General features: G+C 29.1%; 5 protein-coding genes across 10 annotated transcripts in view; 4 read left to right on the top strand and 1 right to left on the bottom strand.

Annotated features, from left to right (window-relative positions):
• The first annotated feature begins 1117 nt into the window (after positions 1–1117).
• On the top strand, positions 1118–2760 carry LOC135960956 (probable methylthioribulose-1-phosphate dehydratase). Its single transcript, XM_065512383.1, has 5 exons — positions 1118–1253; positions 1314–1408; positions 1966–2079; positions 2146–2502; positions 2558–2760. The coding sequence occupies exons 1-5, from the start codon at positions 1224–1226 to the stop codon at positions 2634–2636; spliced, it is 675 nt and encodes a 224-aa protein (XP_065368455.1). The 5' UTR covers positions 1118–1223; the 3' UTR covers positions 2637–2760.
• LOC135960957 (transmembrane protein 208) lies at positions 2650–3909 on the bottom strand. The gene is made up of 4 exons (XM_065512384.1): positions 3752–3909; positions 3535–3690; positions 3338–3474; positions 2650–3281 (listed from the first exon to the last, which is right to left on the bottom strand). The coding sequence occupies exons 1-4, from the start codon at positions 3755–3757 to the stop codon at positions 3059–3061; spliced, it is 522 nt and encodes a 173-aa protein (XP_065368456.1). The 5' UTR covers positions 3758–3909; the 3' UTR covers positions 2650–3058.
• Positions 3910–4966: 1057 nt separating this feature from the next.
• Pex11 (peroxin 11) lies at positions 4967–6090 on the top strand. The gene is made up of 3 exons (XM_065511372.1): positions 4967–5147; positions 5216–5331; positions 5401–6090. Exons 1-3 carry the CDS (start codon positions 5086–5088, stop codon positions 5952–5954), a joined length of 732 nt encoding a protein of 243 aa, XP_065367444.1. The 5' UTR covers positions 4967–5085; the 3' UTR covers positions 5955–6090.
• Positions 6091–7109: 1019 nt separating this feature from the next.
• On the top strand, positions 7110–11253 carry LOC135960130 (palmitoyltransferase ZDHHC3). The gene is made up of 4 exons (XM_065511354.1): positions 7110–7462; positions 7548–7769; positions 10450–10662; positions 11037–11253. The coding sequence occupies exons 1-4, from the start codon at positions 7199–7201 to the stop codon at positions 11193–11195; spliced, it is 858 nt and encodes a 285-aa protein (XP_065367426.1). The 5' UTR covers positions 7110–7198; the 3' UTR covers positions 11196–11253.
• Positions 11254–24988: 13735 nt separating this feature from the next.
• Positions 24989–27901, top strand: part of Strn-Mlck (Stretchin-Mlck) — an 86072-nt gene continuing 83159 nt past the window's right edge. For 2 of the 6 annotated variants that reach the window (XM_065514251.1, XM_065514250.1), the window contains exon 1: positions 24989–25307. In XM_065514251.1, the coding sequence (XP_065370323.1) occupies positions 25196–25307 (112 nt within the window). In that variant the 5' untranslated portion in view covers positions 24989–25195. The remainder of the gene's footprint in view (positions 25308–27901) is intronic. The other 4 variants (XM_065514254.1, XM_065514247.1, XM_065514246.1 and 1 more) reach the window with 4 other exon arrangements.

The following is a 27901-nucleotide window of genomic DNA, read 5'->3' as shown; positions in this document are numbered from 1 at the left end:
CTTTTTTAATGTAGACTTTTAATTTTTTATTTAAAAAATTTACATTTTTGCATAAACGTGTATTGTTTTATTATTTTCTTATAACTTTCATTCGTTGGCAATACATTTTCTATCACTTTATATTTTATATAAATTACACAGCTAAAATACAGGTTTATTTTACCAAGAATTTTAATAATTACTAGTTAATTCTTATAATTTATAAAATTCAATTAAAAATTACCGATTGTGTTTCACCAGAAAAATAAATTTACAATAATTGAACACTTGAGAGTTTTTTTCTTTTTGCAAAATTGATCAGAAGAAAGTGCACAAAGAGAATGGAAAAAATCCCAAGGCAAAGTTGTAAATAAAAGTAGTAAAAGATGCCATATTATTATATAGAGTTGTCAGACAGGGTGTTGTAAAAAAATAAATAAATGAAAAAATTTCCTCCCCACATAATACTTTTTTATTTTTTTTAAAGTTCGCATAAATACAAAAAATATCATTAAGAGAGAGAGAGCTAGCTAGAGAAACGAGTGAGTAAGTTAATTTTCACCAATTAGTAAGTTGTTCTAAGTAAATAAACATTTTTTAGGTCCAAACATTTTTGCAAAAGGTCTTGGTCACTTGTAGCTCATATTGATACGGAACATCTTTTCACGAATGCCGACATACACAACTGGATTCAAGGAGAAATTGTCATGTGAAAAGTAATGAGGAGCAGCAAATAGAATTTCAGACACGGAATCGGAGGTTTTACGATGGTGGTCATGAAGAAAACAAAATTAAGGTGGACGATTGTATAACATCGATAAACATATGCACACAATGGGCTTTGGAAAATGATAAGCCGAAAGCTGTTATTTTAAAAAATAATTTGCCAAAAAAGCAACTCAAAATCTCTCTTCTTTAAAAATGTTTTAAATATGAATATCAATAAAAACAATTCTTCTAATTTTAAAATTACATACAATTTTTCAAACAAATTTTGGGTTCTGTTATAGCGAAAATTCAGTTTTCGTGACTGGTCTGGTTTTTAATTAGTCGTGATAATCGAGCTTGTACTGTAGTACAAGATGCCATATTTTACTTTAAAATTGTAATCATGTGGCAAGTTTTGTGACCACAAAATCACTTGTTTACTTATTCACATGAAGTCGGTGTAAATCATTAAATTATCATTATCTCGTCTTCTTATCAGTAATTTGGTAAAAACTTTATAAGCAAGTGTTAAGAAGATGTCTTCAATTTATGACAATTTGCCTTTGGTAAGTAATTATTTATTTGATTTGCTGAAAATATAAGTAATTTTGAAATTCTGTCAACAGGAGCATCCTCGAAAATTGATACCGGCTTTATGTCAACAATTCTATAATTTGGGATGGGTTACTGGCACTGGTGGTGGTATATCAATTAAATTAAAGTAAGTATTATCACGTACTTTGATTACGAAATGAAAAATTCTAAATGATCATCTATTGTGTAAATTTACTGAAAAAATCCAAGAACATCTGAAAATTTTCAAAATATCCCAATATCATCATAGGGTTAATTAGCAAAGACTTTAACCGTCAGGTCAGGGGTTATTGAGTATATTAAAGCTTGAAATAAGCCCAACTCGTTTTTATTTTTAATAGGTATGAAAATTATAATAATATTTGTATAATTAATTATAACGTTCTAAAATTTAGGAAACTCAATTAAACGTCAAAATCTTAGATATCACCTAAAATAATTAAAAGGTCTTGATTATCAAAAATTGGTGTCCAAAAAAATCTGAGCAGCCGATGTGTTTTTCCTTCATTATATGTATGTCGAAATGCGTCTTCGCATAATCATTTTTCCCTTGTACAAAATTAATATCTTGGAGATGATTTTTAAGGAACACAACAAAAGCAAATCTAGCAATTATTGATATACTAATAATAAAATTAGTGTATATTACACATTTCACTTTACAATGTTATAAATATTTTCTAGCAATGAAATTTTCATAGCTCCCAGTGGTGTACAAAAGGAACGTATTTTACCCGAGGATCTATTTGTACAGGACGAAGAGGGTAAAGATATACAAATACCACCCGATTATAAGCAGTAAGTTCTATTTAGCTCAAACATTTTACTTTAATTACACATAACTTTGTTTTTTGTTGTCCAAAGTTTATCAAAAAGTCAATGTACACCGCTATTTATGCTGGCCTATCGTCATCGTAATGCTGGTGCTGTCATACACACACATTCTCAGCATGCTGTAATGGCTACTTTGTTGTGGCCAGGCGAAGAATTTCGTTGCACGCATTTGGAAATGATCAAAGGCATTTTTGATGATGATTTGAAACGTTATTTACGTTATGATGAAAAACTGATAGTGCCAATTATAGAAAATACTCCATTCGAAAGAGATTTAGCCGATTCCATGTATGCAGCAATGATGAAATATCCCGGGTGTTCAGCAGTTTTAGTCCGACGACACGGTGTTTACGTTTGGGGTGCAACTTGGGAGAAGGCAAAAACTATGTAAGTGTGTAACAGATTATATAAATACCATTGTTGATTTATTTTCTTTTTTTAGGGCTGAATGTTATGATTATTTGTTTTCTATTGCTGTTGAAATGAAGAAATCCGGTTTAGATCCAGAAACGTTTCAATAAACACACTTGTTACTATTTTTTCTGTATTTTTGTTTAAAATACAAATTCTTTATTATATTTTTTTAAAAAATAAAATCTCTGAAAAATATAAATTGTACAACATAAAAAATAAAACAACTAAAAATCTTGGTCACATTTTTTGTTGCTTGGTGACTTAGATGGTAGCTTAACTAAAACAAAGGGGGTTACACCGTAATTCAGTTTGAAAAAAAAACATTTTCGATTTACAATGTATTTTATAGGTAACATACATACAAATTCGATTTTTTCTTTTTGAATCGAAAAAATAGTGTAACTTCGCCGGGGTATAGGAATATGTTATACAAAGCCTTCTCCAACATTACCAAACAAAATATGGCGTCTTAAGCAATGCGTTAATAAATTTCTAAACTAGACCATTAAATAAAGCTAATTAAATGTTTTCATCTCATACGACGCATTTTACGTTCCATTTTTCGTTGCTTTTTCTCATTTACTTCGGGTTCTTCTTGGGAATTCTTTTGATCCAACCATGGTTTGATAATACTACCCCAAAGCATCCATAAAGCTCTAATGGGTGCCAACAGCAATAAAAACCAAAAGTAATTGGAGATTAATACCAACAGCATAGTGCCCGAGGTTAAAATAATCAAGTCCTTAACATTTCTACAATATAGTTTTAATTAATTTAAATTTGTTTTATTTATAAGTGATTAACTTACTCGGCAATACCACCTTCCATATTCAAATCGTTGCCTGAATCAACTAAAGCCCCTGTTTCGGTGAATTTTGGTTTTGACATAAATGCCATAAATTGATATGCAGCCCCCAAGGTTAGCAAAGCCAATAAGCTCATAATCTTCATAAAAAATAAAGTTATTTTTATGTTGATTACAGGCAATTATTTTAAATTACTTACCACAGTCACCTTTCCAATTTCAAAGAATATAAAATTTACTAAAAGGGATGCAACTGCACTTCCTAAAGCCATATTACGATAAAAACTTAATGTGCCCTTGTTTTCCTCCACTATTTGTTTGGCCCCTTTCGTACCTTGTTTGCCCTTTGGTTGTGGCTGTTTCAAACATTACAACATTATATTTTGGTTACAAATAATACAAATTAATTATTCTTACCGCCATTTTAGTTAATTTAATTGAAAATTTATTGTTAAAATCTAAAACAATTTATTAACAATTCGTTGACCAGGTCTACTTTCTATTTCTTTTTTCAAGGGTTTTTTTTAATGTGACAAGTGTTTACGATTATACGTTGACACGCGTCAAACAACACACGAAAGTAGCTGTCAAGTGAGAAATGTAAATACAGACATGTTATAAATAGAAAAGTCTGGCAATGACGAACAAATATTAAGGAGTGGGCAATTCGAAAATGCTACATTTCACTGGATTAATTTTTGAGTAATATAAAGCGATATTGGCCAAAATTCGGCATAAATGTGTATTTTAACAGTTTTCATACAATAAGTAAGCCAATGAGGGTTCTAATCAATTTATAATATATTTAATATCAAAGTAAAATTCCTTTTCACAATTTTTACAGGACAGACAACCAACTTTCTATAAATTTTAAAAGAACTTTTCAATATAACTTTGATATGTATAGATCAGTCACGAGCAAAATTGGGATTCTAATGCACGCGTGCATAGGCCAAAAAATTCTGCTGACGCTTTGTTGACACACCTACACTATAAGCTTGTGTGTATTAGTGTGTCTGTGTTTTACTGAAATGACCACTTGTTTGTTGCTTTGTTACGATCTCAGAGATCAAAATCAAATCAGTTGCTGTTTAGCATTTGTAGAAGCATGGTTATGTTGCGGATTTTTTTATGTTTATGATTTTCTCTCTTTTATTACAGTCAGTGCAGTCAGTCATCTCTCTGCTGCTTAACGCACACAAATATACTCATGGTGGTATGTGTTTGCCCATGACTGGTATAGATACATATTATACAGATGTGAATCAGCTGCTTTCAGTAAAATGGCAATAAAAAAATCAAAAGAAAATGTCAAAATGGTTGTGGTTTGGAAAGATATCTCACTCGTTGACTATGGAAAATTTTCTCTCGCTCTGCAAACCACAAAACCATTGGAAAATTGTTGTAGAACTTCAAAATAATCATATTATTCGATATTATTTTTTTGACAACTGTCATTTGTTACATATCTGTGTATAGAAATAAGTACCCTTCACTGCGTACGCATCTGCAATTTACTTCTATTTCTACTGACAATTTGTTTGCATACCTGGTGGCATCACTTTGCAAATATAATCTTTGTTTTCTTTTTGATTGGATTAAAATATTTTTATTTGTTTATCGTTTTGTACCTTGAACCTACTGCAATAGAAACTATAACTAGAACTCAAGACTAATTATATGCTTTCCAAGAGCAGTGGTTGCTAAAACAAGTTAATATAGAAAATTTGCAAAAACAAAGTAGCCGCACAATGAACATGGACAAATGGGTACAACTTAACAACCAAGCAGCGGGAAGGGATAAAATTGCCCGGTATGTTAACTACGATCTTTGTAATTTGTTTTGTCAATAAGTTTATTTTTCTTGTTTTTATTGATAAGCTTAATACAATACGCCTCACGAGCATTATGGGATTCTTTGGAATCGGCTGATATGCGTCCCGGCATGGTTGAAGATTTCAAATCTCTAGAGTATATTTTGAGTACATTCCGCAAATGTAAGTATACATACATACATATATTAAATATTAATTGAAATATATATTTTAAATAACTCCTTTTTTTAGTATTACGTTTTGGCAAATGTTTGGATGTTTTCTATGGCAGCTTGCGCACTATTCACTATCCGGATTTGGCTATACGTGTTACCCTAACAATGAGTAAAATTTCCCAGGCCTTGTTCCTATTTGCCGACCACTTTTTATGGCTAGCACGAACTGGACTTTTTAAAAGTATCGATGCCAAGAAATGGGGCAAATATGCCAACAAATATTGGTTACTTTCAATCATCATGAATTTGTGCCGTGATGTTTATGAGATTTTCCGTTTAATAGATCTTCACAAGGCCGGTGCTAAGAGCGGCATCTCACGCTCTATTCCTGTACGCATAAATTCTCCTAAAGATTTCTCCCGCTTGGCTTTGCATTCGTACGGCTTAGTTTTAGGCCACAGAGATGTATTTGTCGACACTGTTAAGAATGTCTGTGATTTCTTTATTCCTTTGACAGCGTTGGGCTATACCAAGCTGACGCCGCGTACAATCGGTATTCTAGGGGCAATATCCTCAATGGCTGGTTTAATAGCATTGATAGAGCCAAAAGCCAAATTAACACCAGCTTAGAGGAATACAACTTATTTATTTAACATTTCTCTTAATTTAATGTTATTATATTGAACAAAATATTGTTTTTAGTTTTTAAAAAAATACACTTTATTCATATAAGAATAAAATAAATATTTTTATATAAAATAAAAAACGATTTTTAACTTCAGGTGTTGAAGATTTTATAATTTTCAATTATATGTATGTAAATAGATTATGAGACAATATGTAAACAAGAAATCACGAATAAAATGTTAAATCTTTTACATCAAGAAAAATGAGTGAGATATTTTTTACATCACAAACTCATGCGTTAAGATTAATTGATTAATCGGCGATTGCGATATATAAAATCACAGTCAAATATTGATTTTGAATATCCGTTCATTATTGATTTAAATGTTAACATTTTTGCTACAATTTTAATTCAGGAAATAATCACTAGTATAAGTACGTAAATGTAAAATTTATACAATATAAACCCAAAATATATATCCCAGATATAACTAAACTTTTCTATATCCACTTTTCTATTTGATAATATCTACAGTTGAAACAAATATTTTTCGATTATTTTATACTTTTTTTTAGCAAAGTATACTGTAAGATAAATATTAAAAACAATTTTAGAAAACAAATAAGCAAAGAAATACTAATTTTATAAAATTTTTACAAAAAAAGTTAAAAATAAAAAAATGGACTTTGTTCGATTTTTATCGACTATTCGACGTTTTTTATTTAGTCAGCTCTTAGTCTGCTTTTACAAACTGCAATTTTTCTTGAAGCAAGTCTCTTCAATTCTCTTTTAAATTTGCTTTTTTTCTTGTTTACACACAGCAAGTCGGTGTTCAATTTTTTATGTCATAAGTTTTGAACTCAAAACCTAATATGATGTAATAATTTTGAGTAAAAAAGTCGATTTTCACTATTCGTCTTTTTTCATATGGAACCCTAGAAGTTATGTCGGAAAAAGTTTCTTGTTGATACATTATATTTTGTTAACCATGGCAACACTGAAAAAATCGCTTGAATTCCTTTAATAGCTAAAATACTTTTCCACTCACTTTGTTAAAAATCGCTAAATTTAACGAGAAAATAGCTAAATTACCATCATTGAGAACAGCTGTATATTGAAAAATTTTGTTTTGATTTCGAGTGAAAATTACAGAAAAGTTTTGTAGTTTTTTGTTTTTGCAACTTTAAAGTAAATCATTAAAATTTTTTAAACATTAGAACTAGCTAAAAATAAACTTAAGGGCGTTATGTATGGCCCCATGCATAGTATGTCAACTGGTGATCCGCACAATCGTTGTTGCGCTGGCCGCGCCTGGTGCGTTAAGGATATTTGTGGGATTTTTTGTGCCGTCCTAACATGGCTTTTAATATTATTTGCGGAGTTTGTTGTAATGCGAGTCATTTTGTTGCCCAGTCCACATCCCGTTTTTAGTACAGTGAATACAATCATATTTCAAATGTTAGCATTCTTAGCCTTTGCCTCACACATACGCACCATGTTATCAGATCCGGTAAGTGGTTGTAATTAGAGGTCAGCCAGATAAGAGTTGTGCGTAATGATTGTTAAATATGAATATGTACACTGTTTTCTTGCAGGGTGCTGTGCCCCGAGGAAATGCAACCAAAGAAATGATTGAGCAAATGGGCTATCGGGAAGGACAAATGATATTCAAGTGTCCCAAGTGTTGTAGTATTAAACCGGAGAGAGCACATCACTGTTCGGTGTGTCAGCGTTGTATACGTAAAATGGATCATCATTGTCCATGGGTAAATAACTGTGTGGGAGAAAATAATCAAAAATATTTTGTTTTATTTACGGTAAGTTCAAACAAAGTATTGAAAATTTGTAAAATTCTACAGAAATTTGGGAACATTTTTAAACAAATTTTAACCCAAGTTAATAAGTGAAAAATCAATTTACGACATATCTTTTAAAAACTGATAAAATTATTAATTAAAGTAAACTTTATTCTGTTTTCTATAAATGTGTTGGAAAAGTTACATACATTCATATATAATCTTATGGACATATGCTCTTTAGTAAAATGAATTGTTTTAGAAAATTTAACCATTTTTTTAAATTATATCAATTACGATATCTGAGTTATGATAAAATTATTTATTTTGTTATTATCAATGCTAGAAAGAAATACACATAGAGTGGAAACTTGAAAAAAACTCAAATAAACAAATTACTCAAAATAATAACACTTACGAGTGTTGTTTTTGTTTTCACATAGTTTTTTCTACTAATGCATTCTCACCACTTAGGTTTTTGTCGACTGAGTTAGGTCTTTCACAGAAGAGTTTCCGATCAATGTTTAGTTATATATGGGTAGAGGTACAAAAACATAGGGTAACATATAGACAAGACGTAATTTTGAAAAACCCAACTCTTGCAACAACAAAATACATGCTAGTCAATGTATTTCTCAAAAATACATTGACTTTTGAGGCTCTCTGTATATCTATAGTTACATAGGGTACCATAGAGAAGAGACGTAATTGTCAGAAACCTAAGTCTATTTTTGTTTGACAAATCGGAGTGTCTCGTCTCTATGTATAATTCTCTATGTATAGTTATGTGTAAAATGTATTGTTATATTTGAATTGGCCTAAATGTCTATATATTACAATGAATAAAATGAAAAATACAAATAAAACAAGTATGACATCTATATTCGAATCTTATATACCCTTCACTACATTATATGTACTTTAAAAAATTAAAAAAAAAATTTCATTTAAATAATTATCAGTGAAAAAAATGTTATGGCAATTTTTTTTATTTTTTTCTCCAAAATTTTATTTTACATTTCACATTTTTTTTTTATATTAGTGAAAAAAATTGTATGACAAAAAAATATGTGAAAATTCGGCCTTATATACGCCGTTGCAAAGATCTTTGAAATATCTATCATTAGATATCCATATTCTCTATATTAGTAATCCAGGTCAAAAATAGGTAAAAATCTTATACAGCAATTTTTTAAATAACTGTATATGTTGTACTATAACGGATATATTGATATTAGAGAGTTCCTATTCGGGAAAAATTTCCCGGGAATATTTGTTTAGAAATTTCAGTATTTACAGTATTATTTCAGCATAGATCTTTTTCGATACAAGAAACAGAAAATCATTTGATTCGGAAATGCAGAAATTTTACACCAAAACTTTTTTTCACCAAAATTTTATTTTTACCACAAATTGGGTTTAATATCTATATAAAAATGAAATGGCATCACGTGACAACGGCTGGAACGAATTGGCTGATTTTTATTTTATTCGATTCGAAATTTTTAGGAGAAGGTTTGTAAAGAAAAAATATTAAATTTAAATTTTTAATATTTTACCTCCTTTTCACTTCTTATTTTTCTTAATAAGAGAAATTTTTTGGTGAAACTTGAAGGACTGACATTAGTAAATAGCTACCGGGCAAAGCCGGAGCGGTCAACTAGTTTATCATAAAAAATACTTTGCTGAAGAGTATATAAGAATCGGCACAGTCTTACTTGTTTTTGTGTAATGTGTTTTTATACCCTTCACCTTCGTGAGAAGGGTATATATAAGTTTGTCATTCCGTTTGTAATTTCTACATTTTTCATTTCCGACTCTATAAAGTATATATATTCTGGATCCTTATAGATAGCGGAGTCGATTAAGCCATGTCCGTCTGTCTGTCTGTCCGTCTGTCTGTTGAAATCAGTTTTCTGAAAACCCCAGATATCTTCGGGATCCAAATCTTCAATAATTCTGTCAGACATGCTTTCGAGAATTTTGCTATTTAAAATCAGCAAAATCGGTCCACAAATGGCTGAGATATGAGGAAAAAACCAAGACAACCTCGATTTTTGACCTATTTTTGACCTATATCTGGATTACTAAGACATTAATATAGACAATATGGATATCTAATGATAGATATTTCAAAGACATTTGCAACGACGTATATAAGACCATAGTAAGTTGGACCTACAATGGGTCAAAATCGGGAAAAAACTTTTTAACCCGAATTTTTTTTCAAAAAAAAAAAAATTAAAAAAACCAAACAAAAATTTTTTAAAATTTAAAAAAAAAAATAATTTTTAAATTTAAAAAAAAAAAATTTAAATTTAAAAAAAAAAAATTAAAATAACAATCGAAACATTTTTTTTCCAAAAAAATGAAAAAAACAACTAAAAAAAAATTAAATTTTGTTTACCTAAAAATATTTAAAATTTTTAAGTATAATTTGGTGAAGGGTATATAAGATTCGGCACAGCCGAATATAGCACTCTTACTTGTTTAAACTTTAATTTTACTTAATTGTAGTAGAAAAATTAGTAAATTCGAATTTATCTTAGAAATATACATTTATATTTGATAGAACTCCATGTTTTTGAAAACTGAAATTATGGAATATAGTTTTGAAAAAAAGTTTGGATTGTATTTTCACTGTATATTTAACAAAATGTCATTATAATTTTTTTTTTAATAAGAATCCTTATTTTATCAGTTTTATATAGCATCTATATCTGTACATGCCATATTTTTGGTTTTAACTTCGTTTGCTGAATGTGTGCGCAATGAATGGCGCCAATGTTCGCCGTATTCTCCACCGGCCACAATATTTCTGTTGCTTTTCCTAACATTTGAGGCTTTAATGTTTGCCATATTTACGATTATAATGTTGGCCACCCAATTAACTGCCATACTCAATGATCAAACGGTGAGTATTGTTTTGAATGCTTCATATCATTACCTAAAATGCAAACGGTTCTAACAAGCAATCCAAATCGATTTTTATACTGATTATGGTGTATTGTGTAATTCGATTCGAAAGAAAATATATTCGAAATATATGATTAATGAATACAAATTCGAATGATTTTGTTTTCGAATCGAATTACAGAAAAAACCCCCTTTGAATACAATAATACTTTTCATTTGAATTGGTTTTTAGCCTCTTCCGTATAATCATTAAAATGTTAGTTAGGGCAGCTTGCTTTTTAGTTAACGATATGAAGCATAATTTCCCAATATTTAATTAAATAAATTATTTTTTTATTTTTTATACAACTATATTTTTTACTGTCGTTTTAGGGTATTGAACAACTTAAAAAAGAAGAAGCCAGATGGGCGAAAAAGTCACGGCTAAAATCAATACAATCGGTTTTTGGACGTTTTTCTTTGGCCTGGTTTTCGCCGTTCACTAAGCCATCGGGGAAATCTCGATTTAATGCTCACTTTTATTCAGTGTAAAAATAAGTGCCTTCCAAACACTTTACAAAATGATTAAAATGAACTTTACCAAAAAGAATCGATTTAGTATGCATAATCTTCCGTAATCAGTTTAAAGGCCCAAAAACCGTTAAAATGTTGGAATTATGTGTTTTAAAATTCAATTCTATTCTCTTCACTTAGTTCACTGTGCAATACATTCTTCAGTTGTTATTAAATTGGTATTTCTATTGAAAATGATAAAAAAAACATACAAACAGCATATTTCTATATAGCCCAATGATTGATGGTCTATATAATTAGTATTCTATGTTCCTCCACCTCTCCCTAAAAAATGTGTACTCTTTAGCGTTGGCCTGTTTCCTTACGAGCTGTTTTATGGTCTTTCTTGGAGAATATACGTCTACCAAATTAATAAGATTACGAACAAAAAATAATTAATAAAAACAAAACAAAACATTATAGTATATATTTAAAAAAGAAAACGAGGGTTTATTCAGTATATGTAGTGTAATTATGTTTGTGTAAGCATATTAAGTGTTTTTGTATATGTTTTTTTCTCTATCTCTCTCTTAATGGACTTAAAATACATATATATATATGGGGGATTTCATGTCAAGTGAACCAACTTTTGAAATCGATGTCTTCCGATCGGGATGAAATTTGCACCAAGGTTAGCTCTATTGGATAGTAACTCAGACACAATTTTTCAACAACATCGGTCGAGAACTCTCTGAGTTATAGGGGGTAAAATTTTGACAATTTGGTCAAACAGGGGTTTTTTCTTATCCATGTAACTTATTACCTATTGTTCTTAGCAAAATGTGTTCCAAATAGTATAGATAGCTATTTCTTCGATCTTTCGAAAAAAAATATTTAAAAAAAAAAATAAAAAATTTTTAATATTTTTTTTCCGAAATCAAAAACTTTTTTGACTTTTTTTTAAAATACGCTATTTTTTTTTATTTTTTTTTTTTTCTTAAAATAAAGTTTAGATATTTTCCTTGAACACCTACTTGGTCGCTTAGTGGGATGCGAGTGGGATATCTATCAAAATAAATATTTTGTAACTCAAAACATCAAATTTTTGACTTTTTTTGCAAAATCAAAAACTTTGTTGACTTTTTTTTTTCAAAATGGACCCTTTTTTAATCTTTTTTTTTAGGTCAAACAAAAGCTTAGATATTATCCTTGAAGACTCTTTTGGTCGCTTAGTGGGATGCGAGTGGGATATCTATCAAAATAAATATTTTTTAACTCAAGACTTACAATTTTTGACTTTTTTTTTTGCAAATACGATTTTTTTTTCCAAATGGGCCCTTTTTTTAAAATTTTTTTTGTAGTCAAAAGAAAGCTTAGGTCCATTCCTTTAAGATATTTTTAGTCCCTTAGTGGGATGCGAGTAGGATATCTATCAAAATAAATATTTTGTAACGCAAGACATACAATTTTTTAATTTTTTTTTGCAAAATCAAAATTTTTTTCCAATATGTGCCCTTTTTTAATTTTTTTTTTTTGCTCAAAAGAAAGCCTAGGTCCATTCCTTTAAGATATTTTTAGTCCCTTAGTGGGATGCGAGTGGGATATCTATCAAAATAAATATTTTGTAACGCAAGACATACAATTTTTTAATTTTTTTTTTGCAAAATCGAAATTTTTTTCCAATATGGGACTTTTTTTTAAAAATTTTTTTTGCTCAAAAGAAAGCTTAGGTCTTTTCCTTTAAGACCTATTTTGTCACTTAGGAAGATGTGAGTAGGATATCTATTAAAATAAAAATGTTGTAACTCAAGACATTCAATTATTGACTTTTTTTTTGCAAATTCGAATTTTTTTTCAAAATGGGCCCTTTTTTAACAATTTTTTTTTAGTCAAAAGAAAGCTTAGGTCCATTCCTTTAAGATATTTTAGGTCCCTTAGTGGGATACGAGTGGGATATCTATCAAAATAAATATTTTGTAACGCAAGACATACAATTTTTGATTTTTTGGCAAAATCAAAAACTTTTTTGACTTTTTTTTAAAATGGGCCCTTTTTGTAATTTTTTTTTTGCTATAAAGAAAGCTTAGGCCTATTCCTTTAAGATGGTTTTGATCGCTTAGTGGGATGCGAGTGGGATATATATCAAAATAAATGTTTTGTAACTCAAGACATACAATTTTTGTGTTAAAACATTTATTTTGATAGATATCCCACTCGCATCCCACTAAGGACTAAAAATATCTTAAAGGAATGGACCTAGGCTTTCTTTTGAGCAAAAAAAAAAATTAAAAAAGGGCCCATATTGGAAAAAAATTTTGATTTTGCAAAAAAAAATTAAAAAATTGTATGTCTTGCGTTACAAAATATTTATTTTGATAGATATCCCACTCGCATCCCACTAAGGGACTAAAAATATCTTAAAGGAATGGACCTAAGCTTTCTTTTGACTACAAAAAAAATTTTAAAAAAAGGGCCCATTTGGAAAAAAAATCGTATTTGCAAAAAAAAAAGTCAAAAATTGTAAGTCTTGAGTTAAAAAATATTTATTTTGATAGATATCCCACTCGCATCCCACTAAGCGACCAAAAGGGTCTTCAAGGATAATATCTAAGCTTTTGTTTGACCTAAAAAAAAAGATTAAAAAAGGGTCCATTTTGAAAAAAAAAAGTCAACAAAGTTTTTGATTTTGCAAAAAAAGTCAAAAATTTTATGTTTTGAGTTACAAAATATTTATTTTGATAGATATCCCACTCGCATCCCACTAAGCGACCAAGTAGGTGTTCAAGGAAAATATCTAAACTTTATTTTAAGAAAAAAAAAAAAATAAAAAAAAATAGCGTATTTTAAAAAAAAGTCAAAAAAGTTTTTGATTTCGGAAAAAAAATATTAAAAATTTTTTATTTTTTTTTTTAAATATTTTTTTTCGAAAGATCGAAGAAATAGCTATCTATACTATTTGGAACACATTTTGCTAAGAACAATAGGTAATAAGTTACATGGATAAGAAAAAACCCCTGTTTGACCAAATTGTCAAAATTTTACCCCCTATAACTCAGAGAGTTCTCGACCGATGTTGTTGAAAAATTGTGTCTGAGTTACTATCCAATAGAGCTAACCTTGGTGCAAATTTCATCCCGATCGGAAGACATCGATTTCAAAAGTTGGTTCACTTGACATGAAATCCCCCATATATATATAGATACCTATATGTATATTTTTTTAATTATACTATATATTTACTATTTGCAAATAAACAAATTAATGTTTACGATCAATGTATAAAAGAAACGAACAAAAATCTGTGTACATGTGTGTTTTTTTCTTGAATTGAAAATGCGCAAACTCATTTCGAAAAGAAAACGCCGGTCATTTGAAATCTCTAATAAATGAGAGATTTTGAAAAGTATATTTTAAAATGCTACAAATTTATTTAGTTTTCTTAATTCTGTTTAATGAAAAAACAAAGTACAGTCGAATACGTTTTCTACAAACTTTATAGTATATATTATATTTCTCATGGTTTACAACTTTCTATAGTTGTCCCAACTCCATTCCATTTGTTATAACCGTGTTCGACTGTATCAACAAATTGTAAGCAATTTAGAATAAACAAACTAAAACTAAAATTATATTCAGCTAAATTAAAATTTTTTATTACTTCTGCTTAATTTACTTTTTTAATTTTCTTTTTTGTTTTAGCATTATCTAAAGCAAGATCAATTGTATTGGTGGTGGCATTTTTATTGAAGCATACTTTAATTACAAGTTATTATTTCATCCATAAATCCATAAATATATTGTACTTTGTACATAGAAAAGTCATCATGCAAATAAACCTTAAGTAAGTATCAATTAAAGTAGTAGTAGAGTAAACATTAAGAACTCATGGACATTTTAAGTTTTGACATTTTCGTTAGCTGTCGATTAATTTAAGTTCTGAATCAGAACTGTATTTTAGTGAGTACGATATTTTGCATTATTCATATTGTTGCTTTTATACCAGAAGCGATATTTGCAATTAACGTATGCTGAAAGAAATTGCAACAATTTTGACAATGGCCAAAGAGAAAATACTTGAGATTTAGTTATTACAAAATGTTAAAAATTTTTTCGATAATTTTTCTATAGGGAACATATCGTCCCCTTAATAAAACAATAGTGTATAATTTTTTTACCATTTCGAAATAATTGAATTTAAAATTTTTGTGTTAGTAGACATCTAGAACAAAAGTAGTATTTCAATTGATCATTTGACCCACTTTGTAGAAGTAGAATTTTGACCACATATAGAATCAGTTATGTAGATTCTTATTATGCAATAATAAAATAATGGTGTATATGCTTATACACTATTGTTTTATTGAGGGGACGATATATAGAAAGTGAAAAGATCCATTCTTTTTTTTTACTTTTTTGGAATTTGATTTGAATGTGTACACAAAGTAAATAACTCTATGTAACAAAACGTCAAAGATTATTTAAACAAGTAAGAGTGCTATATTCGGCTGTACCGGATCTTATATACCCAAATTATACTTCAAAATTTTAAATATTTTTAGGTAAACAAAATTTAATTTTTTTCCAGTTGTTTTTTTCTTTTTTTGGAAAAAAAATTTTTTCCGATTGTTATTTAAAATTTTTTAATTTTTTTTTTTAAATTTAAAATTTTTTTTTTTGTTTTTTCGAAAAAAAAAATTCGGGTTAAACATTTTTTTTCCGATTTTGACCCATTGTAGGTCCAACTTACTATGGTCTTATATACGTCGTTGCAAATGTCTTTGAAATATCTATCATTAGATATCCATATTGTCTATATTAATGTCTTAGTAATCCAGATATAGGTCAAAAATAGGTCAAAAATCGAGGTTGTCTTGGTTTTTTCCTCATATCTCAGCCATTTGTGGACCGATTTTGCTGATTTTAAATAGCAAAATTCTCGAAAGCATGTCTGACAGAATTATTGAAGATTTGGATCCCGAAGATATCTGGGGTCTTCAGAAAATTGATTTCAACAGACAGACAGACGGACATGGCTTAATCGACTCCGCAATCTATAAACGGAATGACAAACTTATATATACCCTTCTCACGAAGGTGAAGGGTATAAAAAAGCGTTGTTAACTGTTCGAACATTTAACTGTCGTGCCCAGATGATTTTGGTGTTCCATACATATCTGAAGTGAAACAATTTCTCAATACAATTTATAAATTAAAACGATTTTTAAGTTTTTTTTTATGGTAAGCTTGCAAACATACATATTAGGAATAGACATGCAAAAATCAACGTAACATATGGGCAATTCCATATCGTACGTGACATTTGTATGCCTATAGATTGGAATAGATTTTGCAAAAATAAGAGTATCTGAAAATTAATTTGGTCTTTATGTTCCATTCAGAGGGTACTATATTTTAAAATAATAAAAAGTTCTTTCTAAATATTGTTGTCCAAAATATTGAGCGAAATTAAGGTATATCGTACGTGACATAAAACGGAACTCATTTTGAGGTACATGTAGAGAAATATGCGAAAATGTTATGTTTTTTTTTAATTTCTTACACTAAACGAAATATTTTTCCTTTACAATCCGTCATATTTAAATAAAAACAATCTTTGGATGATTTTATAATAAATAAAATTTAATATCGTACGTGACGTACCGTAAGTGACTGATTTTTCTCTTATAATAAAATAATATATATTCTGTAAATATATGTATACAAAAACTAAAAAAGTGAATAGAAAATATACATTCGGTTTCAATAAAGAAATTGACAATAGCAAAAAAGCAATCAGAGTCAAATTCATTTCATACTACAAGCTAATTGGGAGCCTAGTTTTCGCCTCAATTTTAGCCTAAAACATACCTAAAACATTAAAAAATTAAATATAATCAGTTAATTTTGTTTTAAAATGTTGTTATTTTCTTCTATTCAAATCATTGAAAAAAAAATTCAAGGGTTTTTGTGTTTTCAGTCGTGGTAGCGATTCTCGTGGAATTGCCCATATATTATAAAACTTTTAATAACTTATACAACATTTTGAAGGGTACGTACTAGGGTATTCAATTAATCGGGTTTCTGGTTTAATCGGTTAACCGAGCAAATAATTAATGGGGGTTTAGATTTATTCGGTTAATAATCGGTTAATTTAAAATTATTCGATTAACCGAATAATGTCTATTTTAAATTTAAATTGAAAATACAACCACGAATTTTGTGTACAAAAACATAAAAACAAACAAAACATAACAATTCAACCAAAAAATAATAGCAAATATGGTATTTGATATCCTTTTTGTATACACATTTGAGTTTTTTTAGGATTATAGTAAGATCTTCTGAAATAATCTTTTTAAAAAAAATATAATTTATTTTTTTTCCTTTTTTTCTTTAGATTTAATAAAACTTGACTTGGAAAAAACTCTCTCTCTAATTGTAGAAGTTGGAGAAATCGAAAGCATGATAAAGAATATCCAATATCTCAGTTCTTTTAGTTTTTTCTAAGCATATCAAGTCTTTTGTTATACCATTGGTGTACTTTTTGGATTGTTTTAGATATTGAATACTTTTGATAGTTTCGTTAAGTTCTGTACATGTAAATGCAAACAAAGTTTCAAATACATATAAATTAAATATGACAGTTGTTATTCTCACTAAACATTTTTCTTGGATGTTCGAAAAAATATTTAATTTTAATTTGAAATTTGTATTTGAATTGAAAAAATAAATACAATAAAATATGTTAAAGTGCAAAAAAATTAATTTCGGTTAATCGGTTAATTTGAAAATCGGCAATTTTAAATTATTCGAACAGTTAACCGTCCAAAATTAATCGGTTAACCGATTAACGGTTAATCGAAAATGACGAATTTTGTACTAACAGAGGAAAGTGTTGCTTTACTTCTTTAATTTGAAAAAAAGATTGTACACCAAAGCTTATGATGAATGTGTTTCATCGGTTTCAACGTGCGAGAGATGGTTTGTGCGGTTCAGAAGTGGTAATTTTGACACGGACGACAATGATCGCCCATGCCGGCAAAAAAGTTTGAAGACCAAAGAATTGGAAGCATTACTCCATGAAGATTTTGCCTCACCCACTTTATAGTCTGCCGGTCTCTCTGGGATAAGCTTTACTTTGGAATAGAGTATCCCATATTGGCATGATTCGTTCTTGGCCTCAAAAGATGTGCAGTTCTTTTGGCTTGGAATCCATATGTTGCCAGAAAGATGGGAAAAGGTCATAGCTAACAATGGTCAATACTTGGAATAAATTTATATTGTACAAATTTTTCAAAATAAATGCTAAAAATTTAAAAAAATCACGCATTTTTGAATCCTTATTGAATCATTAAAATTTTCATTAATTCAAATTCATTAAAAAATAGCTTTAAAATTGTATTGAATGATAAAATTTTTCTTCAATTCAAAATTATTACAAAAAGGGTTAATTAATTTTGTAAACGATTAAAGGCAAAATAAAAGAAAAAAAAACTGAATGAAAACAAAATATTTTAATTCAATTTGTATAAGACTTGAATTAACAAAAATTTGACCACTCAAAGATTCAATGAATTCTGTTATGAAGAAATTCAACGACGAATGTTTTAAATAAAAGCCTTTGAATAAAGCTAAAATTGAAATAAATTTACGAATAAAGATTTTAGTGAATTAATCTCAAACTAAATTAATTAATTCGAACAATTCTAGTTTCCTGTTGTTCCTTGTATTATTTTAATTATTTTCTTTCCCTGTGTTTATGTAATAGCGAATCCCAAATATTGTTATTTAAAAAATACCGAATACCAGGATTGTAAAGAGGGTTCCAAAATGCACGCAAAATTTGTGCAGTGGAGTCTTAGGTCCTGACACAGAAACACATTTAATTCAACAAATTTTATGAAAATCATTCAGTTTTTAAATAATTTTTGAGTGTTTTTCGTACAAATATTTTCCGTTCGTCTTACTGAATTAGAAAATAATAGAAAAAATAGAAAATAAACGCTTGAAAGCTGATAAAGTTTTATATATGTAAATTATTATTGCTTTTACAAAAAATACACATCACACAAATGCATGAATGAAATGATTGTAGTGTATATTGAATATTATTTGAATGTTAATGCTAATGCTACGTCTCTGATTTTTACGCACAAAACACAAAAGGCTATAAATAAAAATACATATTGTGAAAATATCACACATCGAATCCAATTTATGTGCATTTGAACAATTTAACCCAGTCGCTGGCTGCAATGTTAAGCAATGTACTTGGTATGTAGTTCATAAATCCCGGAAACAAGCAAAAGTCCAAACGTACACGAACACACATGATAGTGAGAGACAGTATTTACTATTTCCAACGAGGAGGACACCATGATCACAAGCATCGAACAGTTTTCGAAAAGTTGTTTTTAAGTTGTTGTTTTATCATTACAATTATTTTTTTGATATACAAATAAATAAGAAAACACTTGCTGAAGATCATCATCATACTCTTAACCAAAATACAAATTGAATCTATTTTAGAACGCACATCTCAACTCTTACACTCACAAAATTTTTAAAAAACGTTTTTGCCGAACACACGAAAGTAATTTCTGTTTTTTTTCTATTTTTTTTCATTTGGTGAGGGGGTTATGTGGTGGCTAAAAAGACATGAAAATGCTCGCATTATTTTCACCGGCCAAAAGAAAATTCTGTGTTCACTCAGTCAGTCTGAGGAAAACTATCGAAGATCCAGGTACTATTGGCTGGATGAGCGCGTACGAAAATAATAAACGACTAACTAAAAATAAAATTTAATCAATACATACATATATACCTACATATATAAAAAAATATATATTTAAAAAGTGTTAAATGGTAAAAAAAAAAGTTTCACAAAATATACAAATACATACTTTTAAAAAATGTTATAATTTTCATGTGATTCATGCAGAAATTTTCACTTAAAAATATTTTCCATATAATAAAAAAAAAACAAAATAATTTTATACATATATTAAACGTAAATGTCCCGAAAAATGGTTTCGTAATAATCGGCGAAAAAATGCAATTTTTAGAATTATCTAAAATTGAAAACCCGAAAAAATAAAATCCTAAAGAAAAAAAAAAATTGGAAAACGAAAATAAAAATAAAAAAAGCAAATTATAATCCAACCGAAAAATATACATTCACCACACTAAAGTACATTTAAAAAAAAAACAAAACGAAAAAAAGTAAAGAAAATTTTAAGGAAAAATTATAAAAATACAGAATTTTCTTCGGCATTCGTGCACTAACTACATAAATATTGCAAGTGAGTGTGTGTGAGTGTAAATTAGTCAGTCAGTGCTTCGTTTGTGTTCCTTAAATATGAAATTTTGTGTGTGCGAGTTTTTATGAGTGTACTAGATGCTGTTCCAACACCATTTCCATTTTGTTATTGTCATTTGAAAGTCATCTTAATATACATATATATGAATTTAAAAGTAGTTTAATGTTCAGTGCTAAATTCGCTGCTAACGGGTACTAAAAAACCCTCCAGCCATTATTATTATGTGATCCATAATCTGAAGATTTAAACAGGATGTGTTACTATCCAGATTAAACATGTTTACTGTAACCATCTCAACATTTTTACAAGTTTTTTAACAATATTAAAGTCACAATAACTATTTATATGATTGTGGTAACCATAATATGGTTAATTTATGATTAACATGATTGTATCAATCATATATATGGTTACAGTAAATAAGTATATGTTCATCACAACTATTATTGTAATGAATCATTTTATCATAATATGGTGGACATCTAGGATGCATTCAACCAAATATTTCCTTGGTGGCATAACTTGGGGTAACCGTCGCACAGTGGCGCCCGTAGAACAAGTGAGGTTGCAAAAATCCAAAATTGCATGTGCCCCTAAGTATCATATTTGAAATATGATACTTAGGGTCCCTTCAAAGTTGACTGATTTACAGTTTTCAAAAAAACAGACCATTTTTAGATAAATTGGTCCGGTTTCAGATACAATATATCGAAAACTATGTAACGGATCGTCATTATTTTTGATTCTATTAATAGATATATTTATTAAGAATAGAATAGCAAACAAATTGTACTGTTTGCTTTGTATTGTCCAGGTAAATCGATATTTGCCAACTATCCATTTTTTTTTTCAATATTTCTCAACTTTGAAGGAAAATAAAAAACTATCATTTCTTTATTTGCCATATTTTCCAAATAAGTTCTTTGATTATTCCTTTGTCTAATGCAAAAATTTCCAGCTGCCCGTCCTTGTCCCATTTTTTGCTAGAGGTAAAATTTTGAAAAAAGACATGGTTCCAAACTATATTTACCAACTAAAATTTTTTTCAATATTTCTCAACTTTCATGAAAAATAAAAAAAAGCTATCAATTTCTATATTTGCCATATTTTCAAAATAAGTTTTTTGATTATTCTTTTATCTAATGCAAAAATTGCTATCTGCCCGTCCTTGCCCCATTTTTTGCTATAGGTAAAATTTTGAAAAATGACATGTTTCCAAAAATGACCAAAAACTAACAAAAACATTTTTGTAAAATTTTTTTTTAATCTTTTCTGCAATAATTTTAAATCATAAAAGCCTTTAAAAAGAAACATAAAAAATTTTAAAAAATATTTTATTTTACTTCCCATGAAATTGATTTTTTCACAAATTTCAAATTTGCTAACCCATAATTAGGCACCTGAAAGGCGTAGAACCAGTTTCACTCATTTCATAGGCTGATTAATTATCTATCATATGCTTTTTAAATTTTTTGATTATCTCATTTGGTTCAAAAGTTATGATTTTTGCAACGAAAAAACTCAAATGGCGCCACTGTGCGTCGTTCTGGAATCTTCCTTTGCATATTGTATACGAGCAGTATGGGTTTTTTTTTAGAAATAAGAGGGTTTTTTTGCGGCTCGATGTACATCATTTGTCCTGCGGCTAACAGTTCGGGAACTAATTTCCAATTTTATTGGGTGTATAAATATAAATTTTCCCTCCTTTCTGTCAACATATGGATTCCGTGCCAAAAGAACCGCTCATCTTTTAAGGCCAAAGCAAAATATCGGATACTCTGTTCCAAAGTGAAGCATATCCAAGATTCAACGATCGAAACAAACAGTAGTCGGACGGGGCACGGCCTGGACTATAAAGATGGTCCAGGAAGCAAAATTTCCCAACCACTTCATTCTAAAAATGTTGTCATGATGGAATATTACGGTTTTAAGGACTGAGATCGAAAAAATCTTAACATACGTACATATATGTTTCTAAAAATGAAACCACTAAACTTACAGTTTTGAGTTTTTATTTAATTGAAATTATTATTACAATTTACAAAAATTATTGTTTTTAAATCAGGCCAAAAATAAGTGGACACATTAAGAATTTTATCAATGGAACGAACCATCCTCTTTTGTTAACATTCCTTGATGTAAATATCGGTATTTATTAGGGTATTCAATCGGTTAACCGTTAATCGGTTAAGCGATTAATTTTGTTCGGTTAACTGTTCGAATAATTCAAAATTCCCGATTTTCAAATAACGAATAAACCGATTAATTTGTGTCGGTTAACCGATTAACCGAAATTTCTTTTTTTTGCACTTTAACATATTTTTTTATTTTTAATTTTTCATTTTAATTGAAATACAAATGTCAAAGTAAAATTACATATTTTTTCGAGCATTCAAGAAATATGTTTAGTGAGTATAATAACTTTACATGTATTGTCGGATGAGAACATGATAATAGACGAAACTGGAGACTCTACTGAAACGAATTTTTATCAGAACTTATCGAAATTATTAAAAGTATTTAAAATCTAAAAAATCCAAAAGCAATCCAATGGTATAATGGAGCATTTTATATGCTTCGAAAAAACTAAAAAAATAACTGACAAATTGGATATTCTTTATCACGTCTTATTTTCGATTTCTCCAACATCTCCAACGAGAGAGTTTTTCCAAGTCGAGTTTTATTAAAACTAAAGAAAATTATTTACTTTTTGGTTGAATTGATATGTTTGTTTATTTTTTATGTTTTTGTTCTTTTTATTAATAAAATTCTTCAATAAGTGCACAAAATTCGTGATTTAGTTTCAGATTAACATTTAAATATAAATTATTCGGTTAATCGAATAATTTAAAATTAACCGATTATTACCGAATAAATCTAAACCCCGATTAATTATTTGCTCGATTAACCGATTAAACCAGAAACCCGATTAATTGAATACCCTAGTATTTATAGAGCCTTTTGTAATAAATGTTTGGCTTCTTTTGCCGCAAATGAATATTGCTTGCCATGCCAAGAACTTTTGGAAAAATTTTCTGCTTTTGGGTCCTAAACTTTGCTACAACATTTCCTCTAGCATCAGCAACATAAAAATATTGACTCGGAAGTTGCGAAAAATTTTCCATACGTACGTTTCGTCATCAATTATGTAGCAGGTATATTTTTTGTATACAATTTCACTTCAATTTCCGTGCTCTGTCTTTGGCCTCTAAATTTTTAGCAGAGTTCCTGTCATGAACTTTTTGAGCCTTGTATGTTTTTAAACCCTTAACTTTTCGTACCAAATAATCCGAGAACTGAGCCAAACGGATTGCTTTCCTACCGGATGTGTTGGGAGCTTTTTTGAAAATGCTTTAAATTCATTGGCTTCAGAAACATCATGTGAACAATTCCTTCTACATGAACCAGGATTTCTATCAACGGACAAATTCTCCCGATACTGTTTAATAACATTGGAATCAGTTTGACGGCAGACCTTTGATTGTTTTTCCAACTTTTTGTAGGACCAAGTTGGGTTTTGTTGAAATTATTTAATAATTTTAGTACGCATGTTTTTCTCGTCACTCTTTTGGTCCCACCAAATACAAAGCATTACCTTAGCGCCATGGATATTTGGCTTTGGTGTTGTTGTTGTGCAGTGTTTGCTGAGATGACAGCCCTTGGCCGAGTGAACTCGGGTCATTCCGGTGCGTAGAACCGGCTGTCGTGGGAATGTGGCTTTGGTGTCGATTCAGCTGGTTGGCTGATCATCACATACGATCTCCTACGCTTCGGGATATCGTAATGAATCCATTTATCACCGCAAGTAATGATTCGGTGCAAAAAATGATTTTCTATTATAGCATTCAAGCGGACATGCAAAATCGTTTTTCTCGGCTTCAATTCGCATGGTAACACTGCTTTTGGATGAATTTGGATGTTTGCAAACGTTTTCAAAATTGCCGCTTAAGTAGCATTTCTTGTACATTGAAACCAATAAAACACATTCACCATAAGCTTTGGTGAACAAAGAGGTATTTTTTTCAAATTAAAGAAGTAAAGAAAAACTTCCCGCATATGTCGCTTTGTTGGTACAAAATTCGACATTTTCGAAGCAAAAAAAAACTTTGTGGTTTACAATATAATATTCAATAACTAAGTGAGAATAAATGACAGATATGTACCCTTTCAAAATGACATATAAGTTATTGAAAACATAAACCGCGTTAAAATATTTAGAACACGGAATTTAAATAAACCGGATGCTCTATTAAACTTAATTTTGAAAATTCGTATTTTTATTTAATTTAAAAAAGACATACATACACATTTGGAAATGGTGTAATTCTATTATCATCATATTCAGTTTTGTTTTGAGATTTTCTTGTTCTAAATCTAAATATATATACAAAAACATATATATACACATGCACAGACAAATGTCTTGAAGTGTTCATAAATATAAAAGAAATTAATAAATTAAAATATTTTTGTTTTAAATGCAGCATTTTTAAAACAATATTTTCTCTTAATTCAAATCAATTGTGTCCTGTATTTTGTGAAAAAAGTATTGCAAATTGTTACCAGATTTTAAACACAGCCATTAAAAAATAAATTCATAAAAATAATATTTAATAACACATATAAATATTAAATAAAAGTTTAAAATTCGAAAGTGTTTGTGTGGTAATTTGTTGAATTTGTTAATGTTGTGTTATATTTGTATGCAAATTGTTACCTATGGAGAAATCGAATATAAATCCTTTAACATCTCCTTCTTCTGCAAATGCTTCAGACAATGAGGTGGATACAGCGGCAAATGTTGAAGCAATTACAACCGAAAATGCAGCAGGTTTGTTAAATGTTTTATATTTTTGTTTATTTTTTTATTATTAAAAACAAATTATTATGTAAGTGAAAATTTAAAATAATACCAAAAAAATTAAAAAAAAATATTTCCGTAAGTTTCTAAATAACTGCTAGTACTGTTAGCGATGTAATCGTAAATACTCTTACCTCTAAATACCGTTACCGCTATTCTATAAATTATTTTAAAATATGTAAATACAAATTTTTGATTTCATATTGAAATTTTCTGAATTTGAAATGTTGATTTTTTTTTTAATTTTTGTAACTTTTATTATAAATTTTAGTCAGAAAGAAATTAAGTGTATCATTAAAATACCGTTATCTTTTAATCGTTTAAAACCGGTAGCCACCTAGGAATATTGTAATGAAAATTGATTTTTAATAACATTCGAATTAATTCAAACAAAATATTTTGAATGAAAATACCGTTGAAATAAGCCAAAATACCGCTACCGCTAAAATACCGTTATGGAAATAATCTAAAATACCATTACCGTTATCTTTTAACCGTTTAAAATCGGTGATTTTTAATAACGTTCGAATTAATATACATTATGAATTAATTCAAATAAATACAAGTAAGAGAGTTATATTCGGCTATACCCTTCACCAAATTATACTTGAAAATATTTTTATTTAAACAAAATTAAATTTTTTAAAATAGTTTTTAAACTTTTTTTAATTTTTTTTTTCAAATAGTTTTTTAATTATTTTAAAAAAACTTTTTTCAAATTTTTTTTTTTGGAAAACGAATTTATTACAAACAAATTTTTTTTTATGAAAAAAAAATCGGGTTAAAAAATTTTTTCTCCCGATTTTAACCCATTGTAGGTCCAACTTACTATAGCCTTATAGTGGACTTGCAATGAACTTTGAAATATCTATCATTTGATATCCACATTGTCTATACGTCGTTGGTCTTTGATATATCTATCATTAGATATCCATATTGTCTTAGTAATCCAGATATAGATCAAAAATAGGCCAAAAATCTAGGTTGTCCCGGTTTTTCCTTATATCTCAGCCATTTGTGGGCCGATTTTGTCGATTTTAAATAGCAACCGAGCCGGAAGAATTCCAGATGTATGAATCATGTACGTAAGATATTTGGGAGCTACGGAAAGTTGATTTCAACATACAGACTATAACGACCCAGAATATATATACTACTTTGTGGGGTCGCAAAGTATAAAAATTGAATGAAGTTAAAGAACATGTTTTTTTTACGAATAGTTTTAATCTGAATTAGGTTGTTGGTGAATTGAGCTTAAATTGAATTAATTAATTCGAAGGTCTGGTTTTAATTTAATTCAATAAATGGGTTTTATTTTTTTTTGGAAAATTTGGATTTATTAAATTCAATTAATTACACAGGGCAACAACTAAAAAAATAAAATTTTGGTGCCTAGATACCGTTAGTTATTGCCTTTCAATCAAAAAAATGTCATAAAATAATACTACTCTGTTTATTGTGTTATAGTAACCAACCAGCAGAGATGTGCGCCGAACGCCTAAGAGTCGGTTAAGCCGAGCCGACGAGTCGTGAAATATTAGGACATTATGACATGATAGGAGACCTTGTGAATTGACCAATTGTATGTGGGTAAGCGGTAAACGTAGTCATTTGAAGTTTGATGTACCTATTTGGACAGAACCGAAAAACCCCATTGATTACAGCTATTTCTTATGTTGTTAAATTACATGGTAAGAATAAAAAGAAAATGACACATCCTGATTTACCGTCTGCTAAAAGACCTCTGCTGTATTCTGACGACGTGTCATCTCCTATGGTTTCCACAGATACAATCATTTTGACTCCATTACACATAAAGTAATATGTGAAGGCATTAGATCCATGTTTGCCTTTCGTTCAAGAAAGATACCTGGGGTAAATTCTGGTTCTGTGAAACGGTGAAATGTAATATGAAAATAACTTTTCATTTTCGTTTTCATAAAACTTTTCAAATTATCATTTCACAATTACACAAATTGCGATTCCCGTTCTTCAATTTGTTTTATTCCACTTGTTATTTTCATATGAAAACATTTGAATTTATTTATCATTTTTTCACTAAACGAGAATCAGAAAATCTATGAAAAACTTTTCATTTCACTGTTTTACAGAACCAGAATTGACCCAATGGTTTGAGTACAGAAAAACAAAAAGCTGGTATTTTTGATGGCCCAGAAATAAGATGATTTTGAAGTTTGAAGAGGCATTATTTCATTCATTGGAAGCTACTCAAGCAGCAAATTCAAAATGTTTGCGAGCAGCAGCATTCATCCAAAAGCAGCATAATTGGGTACACGGATTTTCATGTCCGAAATGATGCTTGAACGCTAATAAAATAAATTCATTTTGCACCGAATCATTACTTGCCAACCTGCCGAATCGACACCAAAGCCAAATATCCATGGCGCTAAGACAAATGTCTGTATTAAGTGGGATCAAAAGGGTCCCTTCTATTATCCGCTGCTGAAATTTTACCAGACAATCACAGGGAACCTGTACCGAAGGCAACTGATTCGTTTGAAGCGTTCATTGGCCGAAAAACGACCAGAATATGCGGCCAGGCA

Source organism: Calliphora vicina, chromosome 5 (assembly GCF_958450345.1).
Source record: "Calliphora vicina chromosome 5, idCalVici1.1, whole genome shotgun sequence".
Taxonomy (NCBI): domain Eukaryota; kingdom Metazoa; phylum Arthropoda; class Insecta; order Diptera; family Calliphoridae; genus Calliphora; species Calliphora vicina.
This window is presented reverse-complemented; position numbering and strand designations above follow the sequence as displayed.

What these genes read in the sequence shown, in the direction of transcription:
- LOC135960956 (XM_065512383.1), top strand. Translation starts at nt 1,224, where the DNA reads ATGTCTTCAATTTATGACAATTTGCCTTTG. An exon ending in TTTATGACAATTTGCCTTTG is followed by an intron (nt 1,254 to 1,313) that starts GTAAGTAATTAT and finishes TTCTGTCAACAG; the next exon opens with GAGCATCCTCGAAAATTGAT. An exon ending in ATACCACCCGATTATAAGCA is followed by an intron (nt 2,080 to 2,145) that starts GTAAGTTCTATT and finishes TGTTGTCCAAAG; the next exon opens with TTTATCAAAAAGTCAATGTA.
- LOC135960957 (XM_065512384.1), bottom strand. An exon ending in AAATTGGAAAGGTGACTGTG is followed by an intron (nt 3,475 to 3,534) that starts GTAAGTAATTTA and finishes TTTTTTATGAAG; the next exon opens with ATTATGAGCTTATTGGCTTT. An exon ending in ATGGAAGGTGGTATTGCCGA is followed by an intron (nt 3,282 to 3,337) that starts GTAAGTTAATCA and finishes ACTATATTGTAG; the next exon opens with AAATGTTAAGGACTTGATTA.
- Pex11 (XM_065511372.1), top strand. Translation starts at nt 5,086, where the DNA reads ATGAACATGGACAAATGGGTACAACTTAACAACCAAGCAGCGGGAAGG. An exon ending in GGAAGGGATAAAATTGCCCG is followed by an intron (nt 5,148 to 5,215) that starts GTATGTTAACTA and finishes TTTATTGATAAG; the next exon opens with CTTAATACAATACGCCTCAC. An exon ending in TTTGAGTACATTCCGCAAAT is followed by an intron (nt 5,332 to 5,400) that starts GTAAGTATACAT and finishes TCCTTTTTTTAG; the next exon opens with TATTACGTTTTGGCAAATGT.
- LOC135960130 (XM_065511354.1), top strand. Translation starts at nt 7,199, where the DNA reads ATGTATGGCCCCATGCATAGTATGTCAACTGGTGATCCGCACAATCGT. An exon ending in AATATTTTGTTTTATTTACG is followed by an intron (nt 7,770 to 10,449) that starts GTAAGTTCAAAC and finishes TTATTTTATCAG; the next exon opens with TTTTATATAGCATCTATATC. An exon ending in CCATACTCAATGATCAAACG is followed by an intron (nt 10,663 to 11,036) that starts GTGAGTATTGTT and finishes CTGTCGTTTTAG; the next exon opens with GGTATTGAACAACTTAAAAA.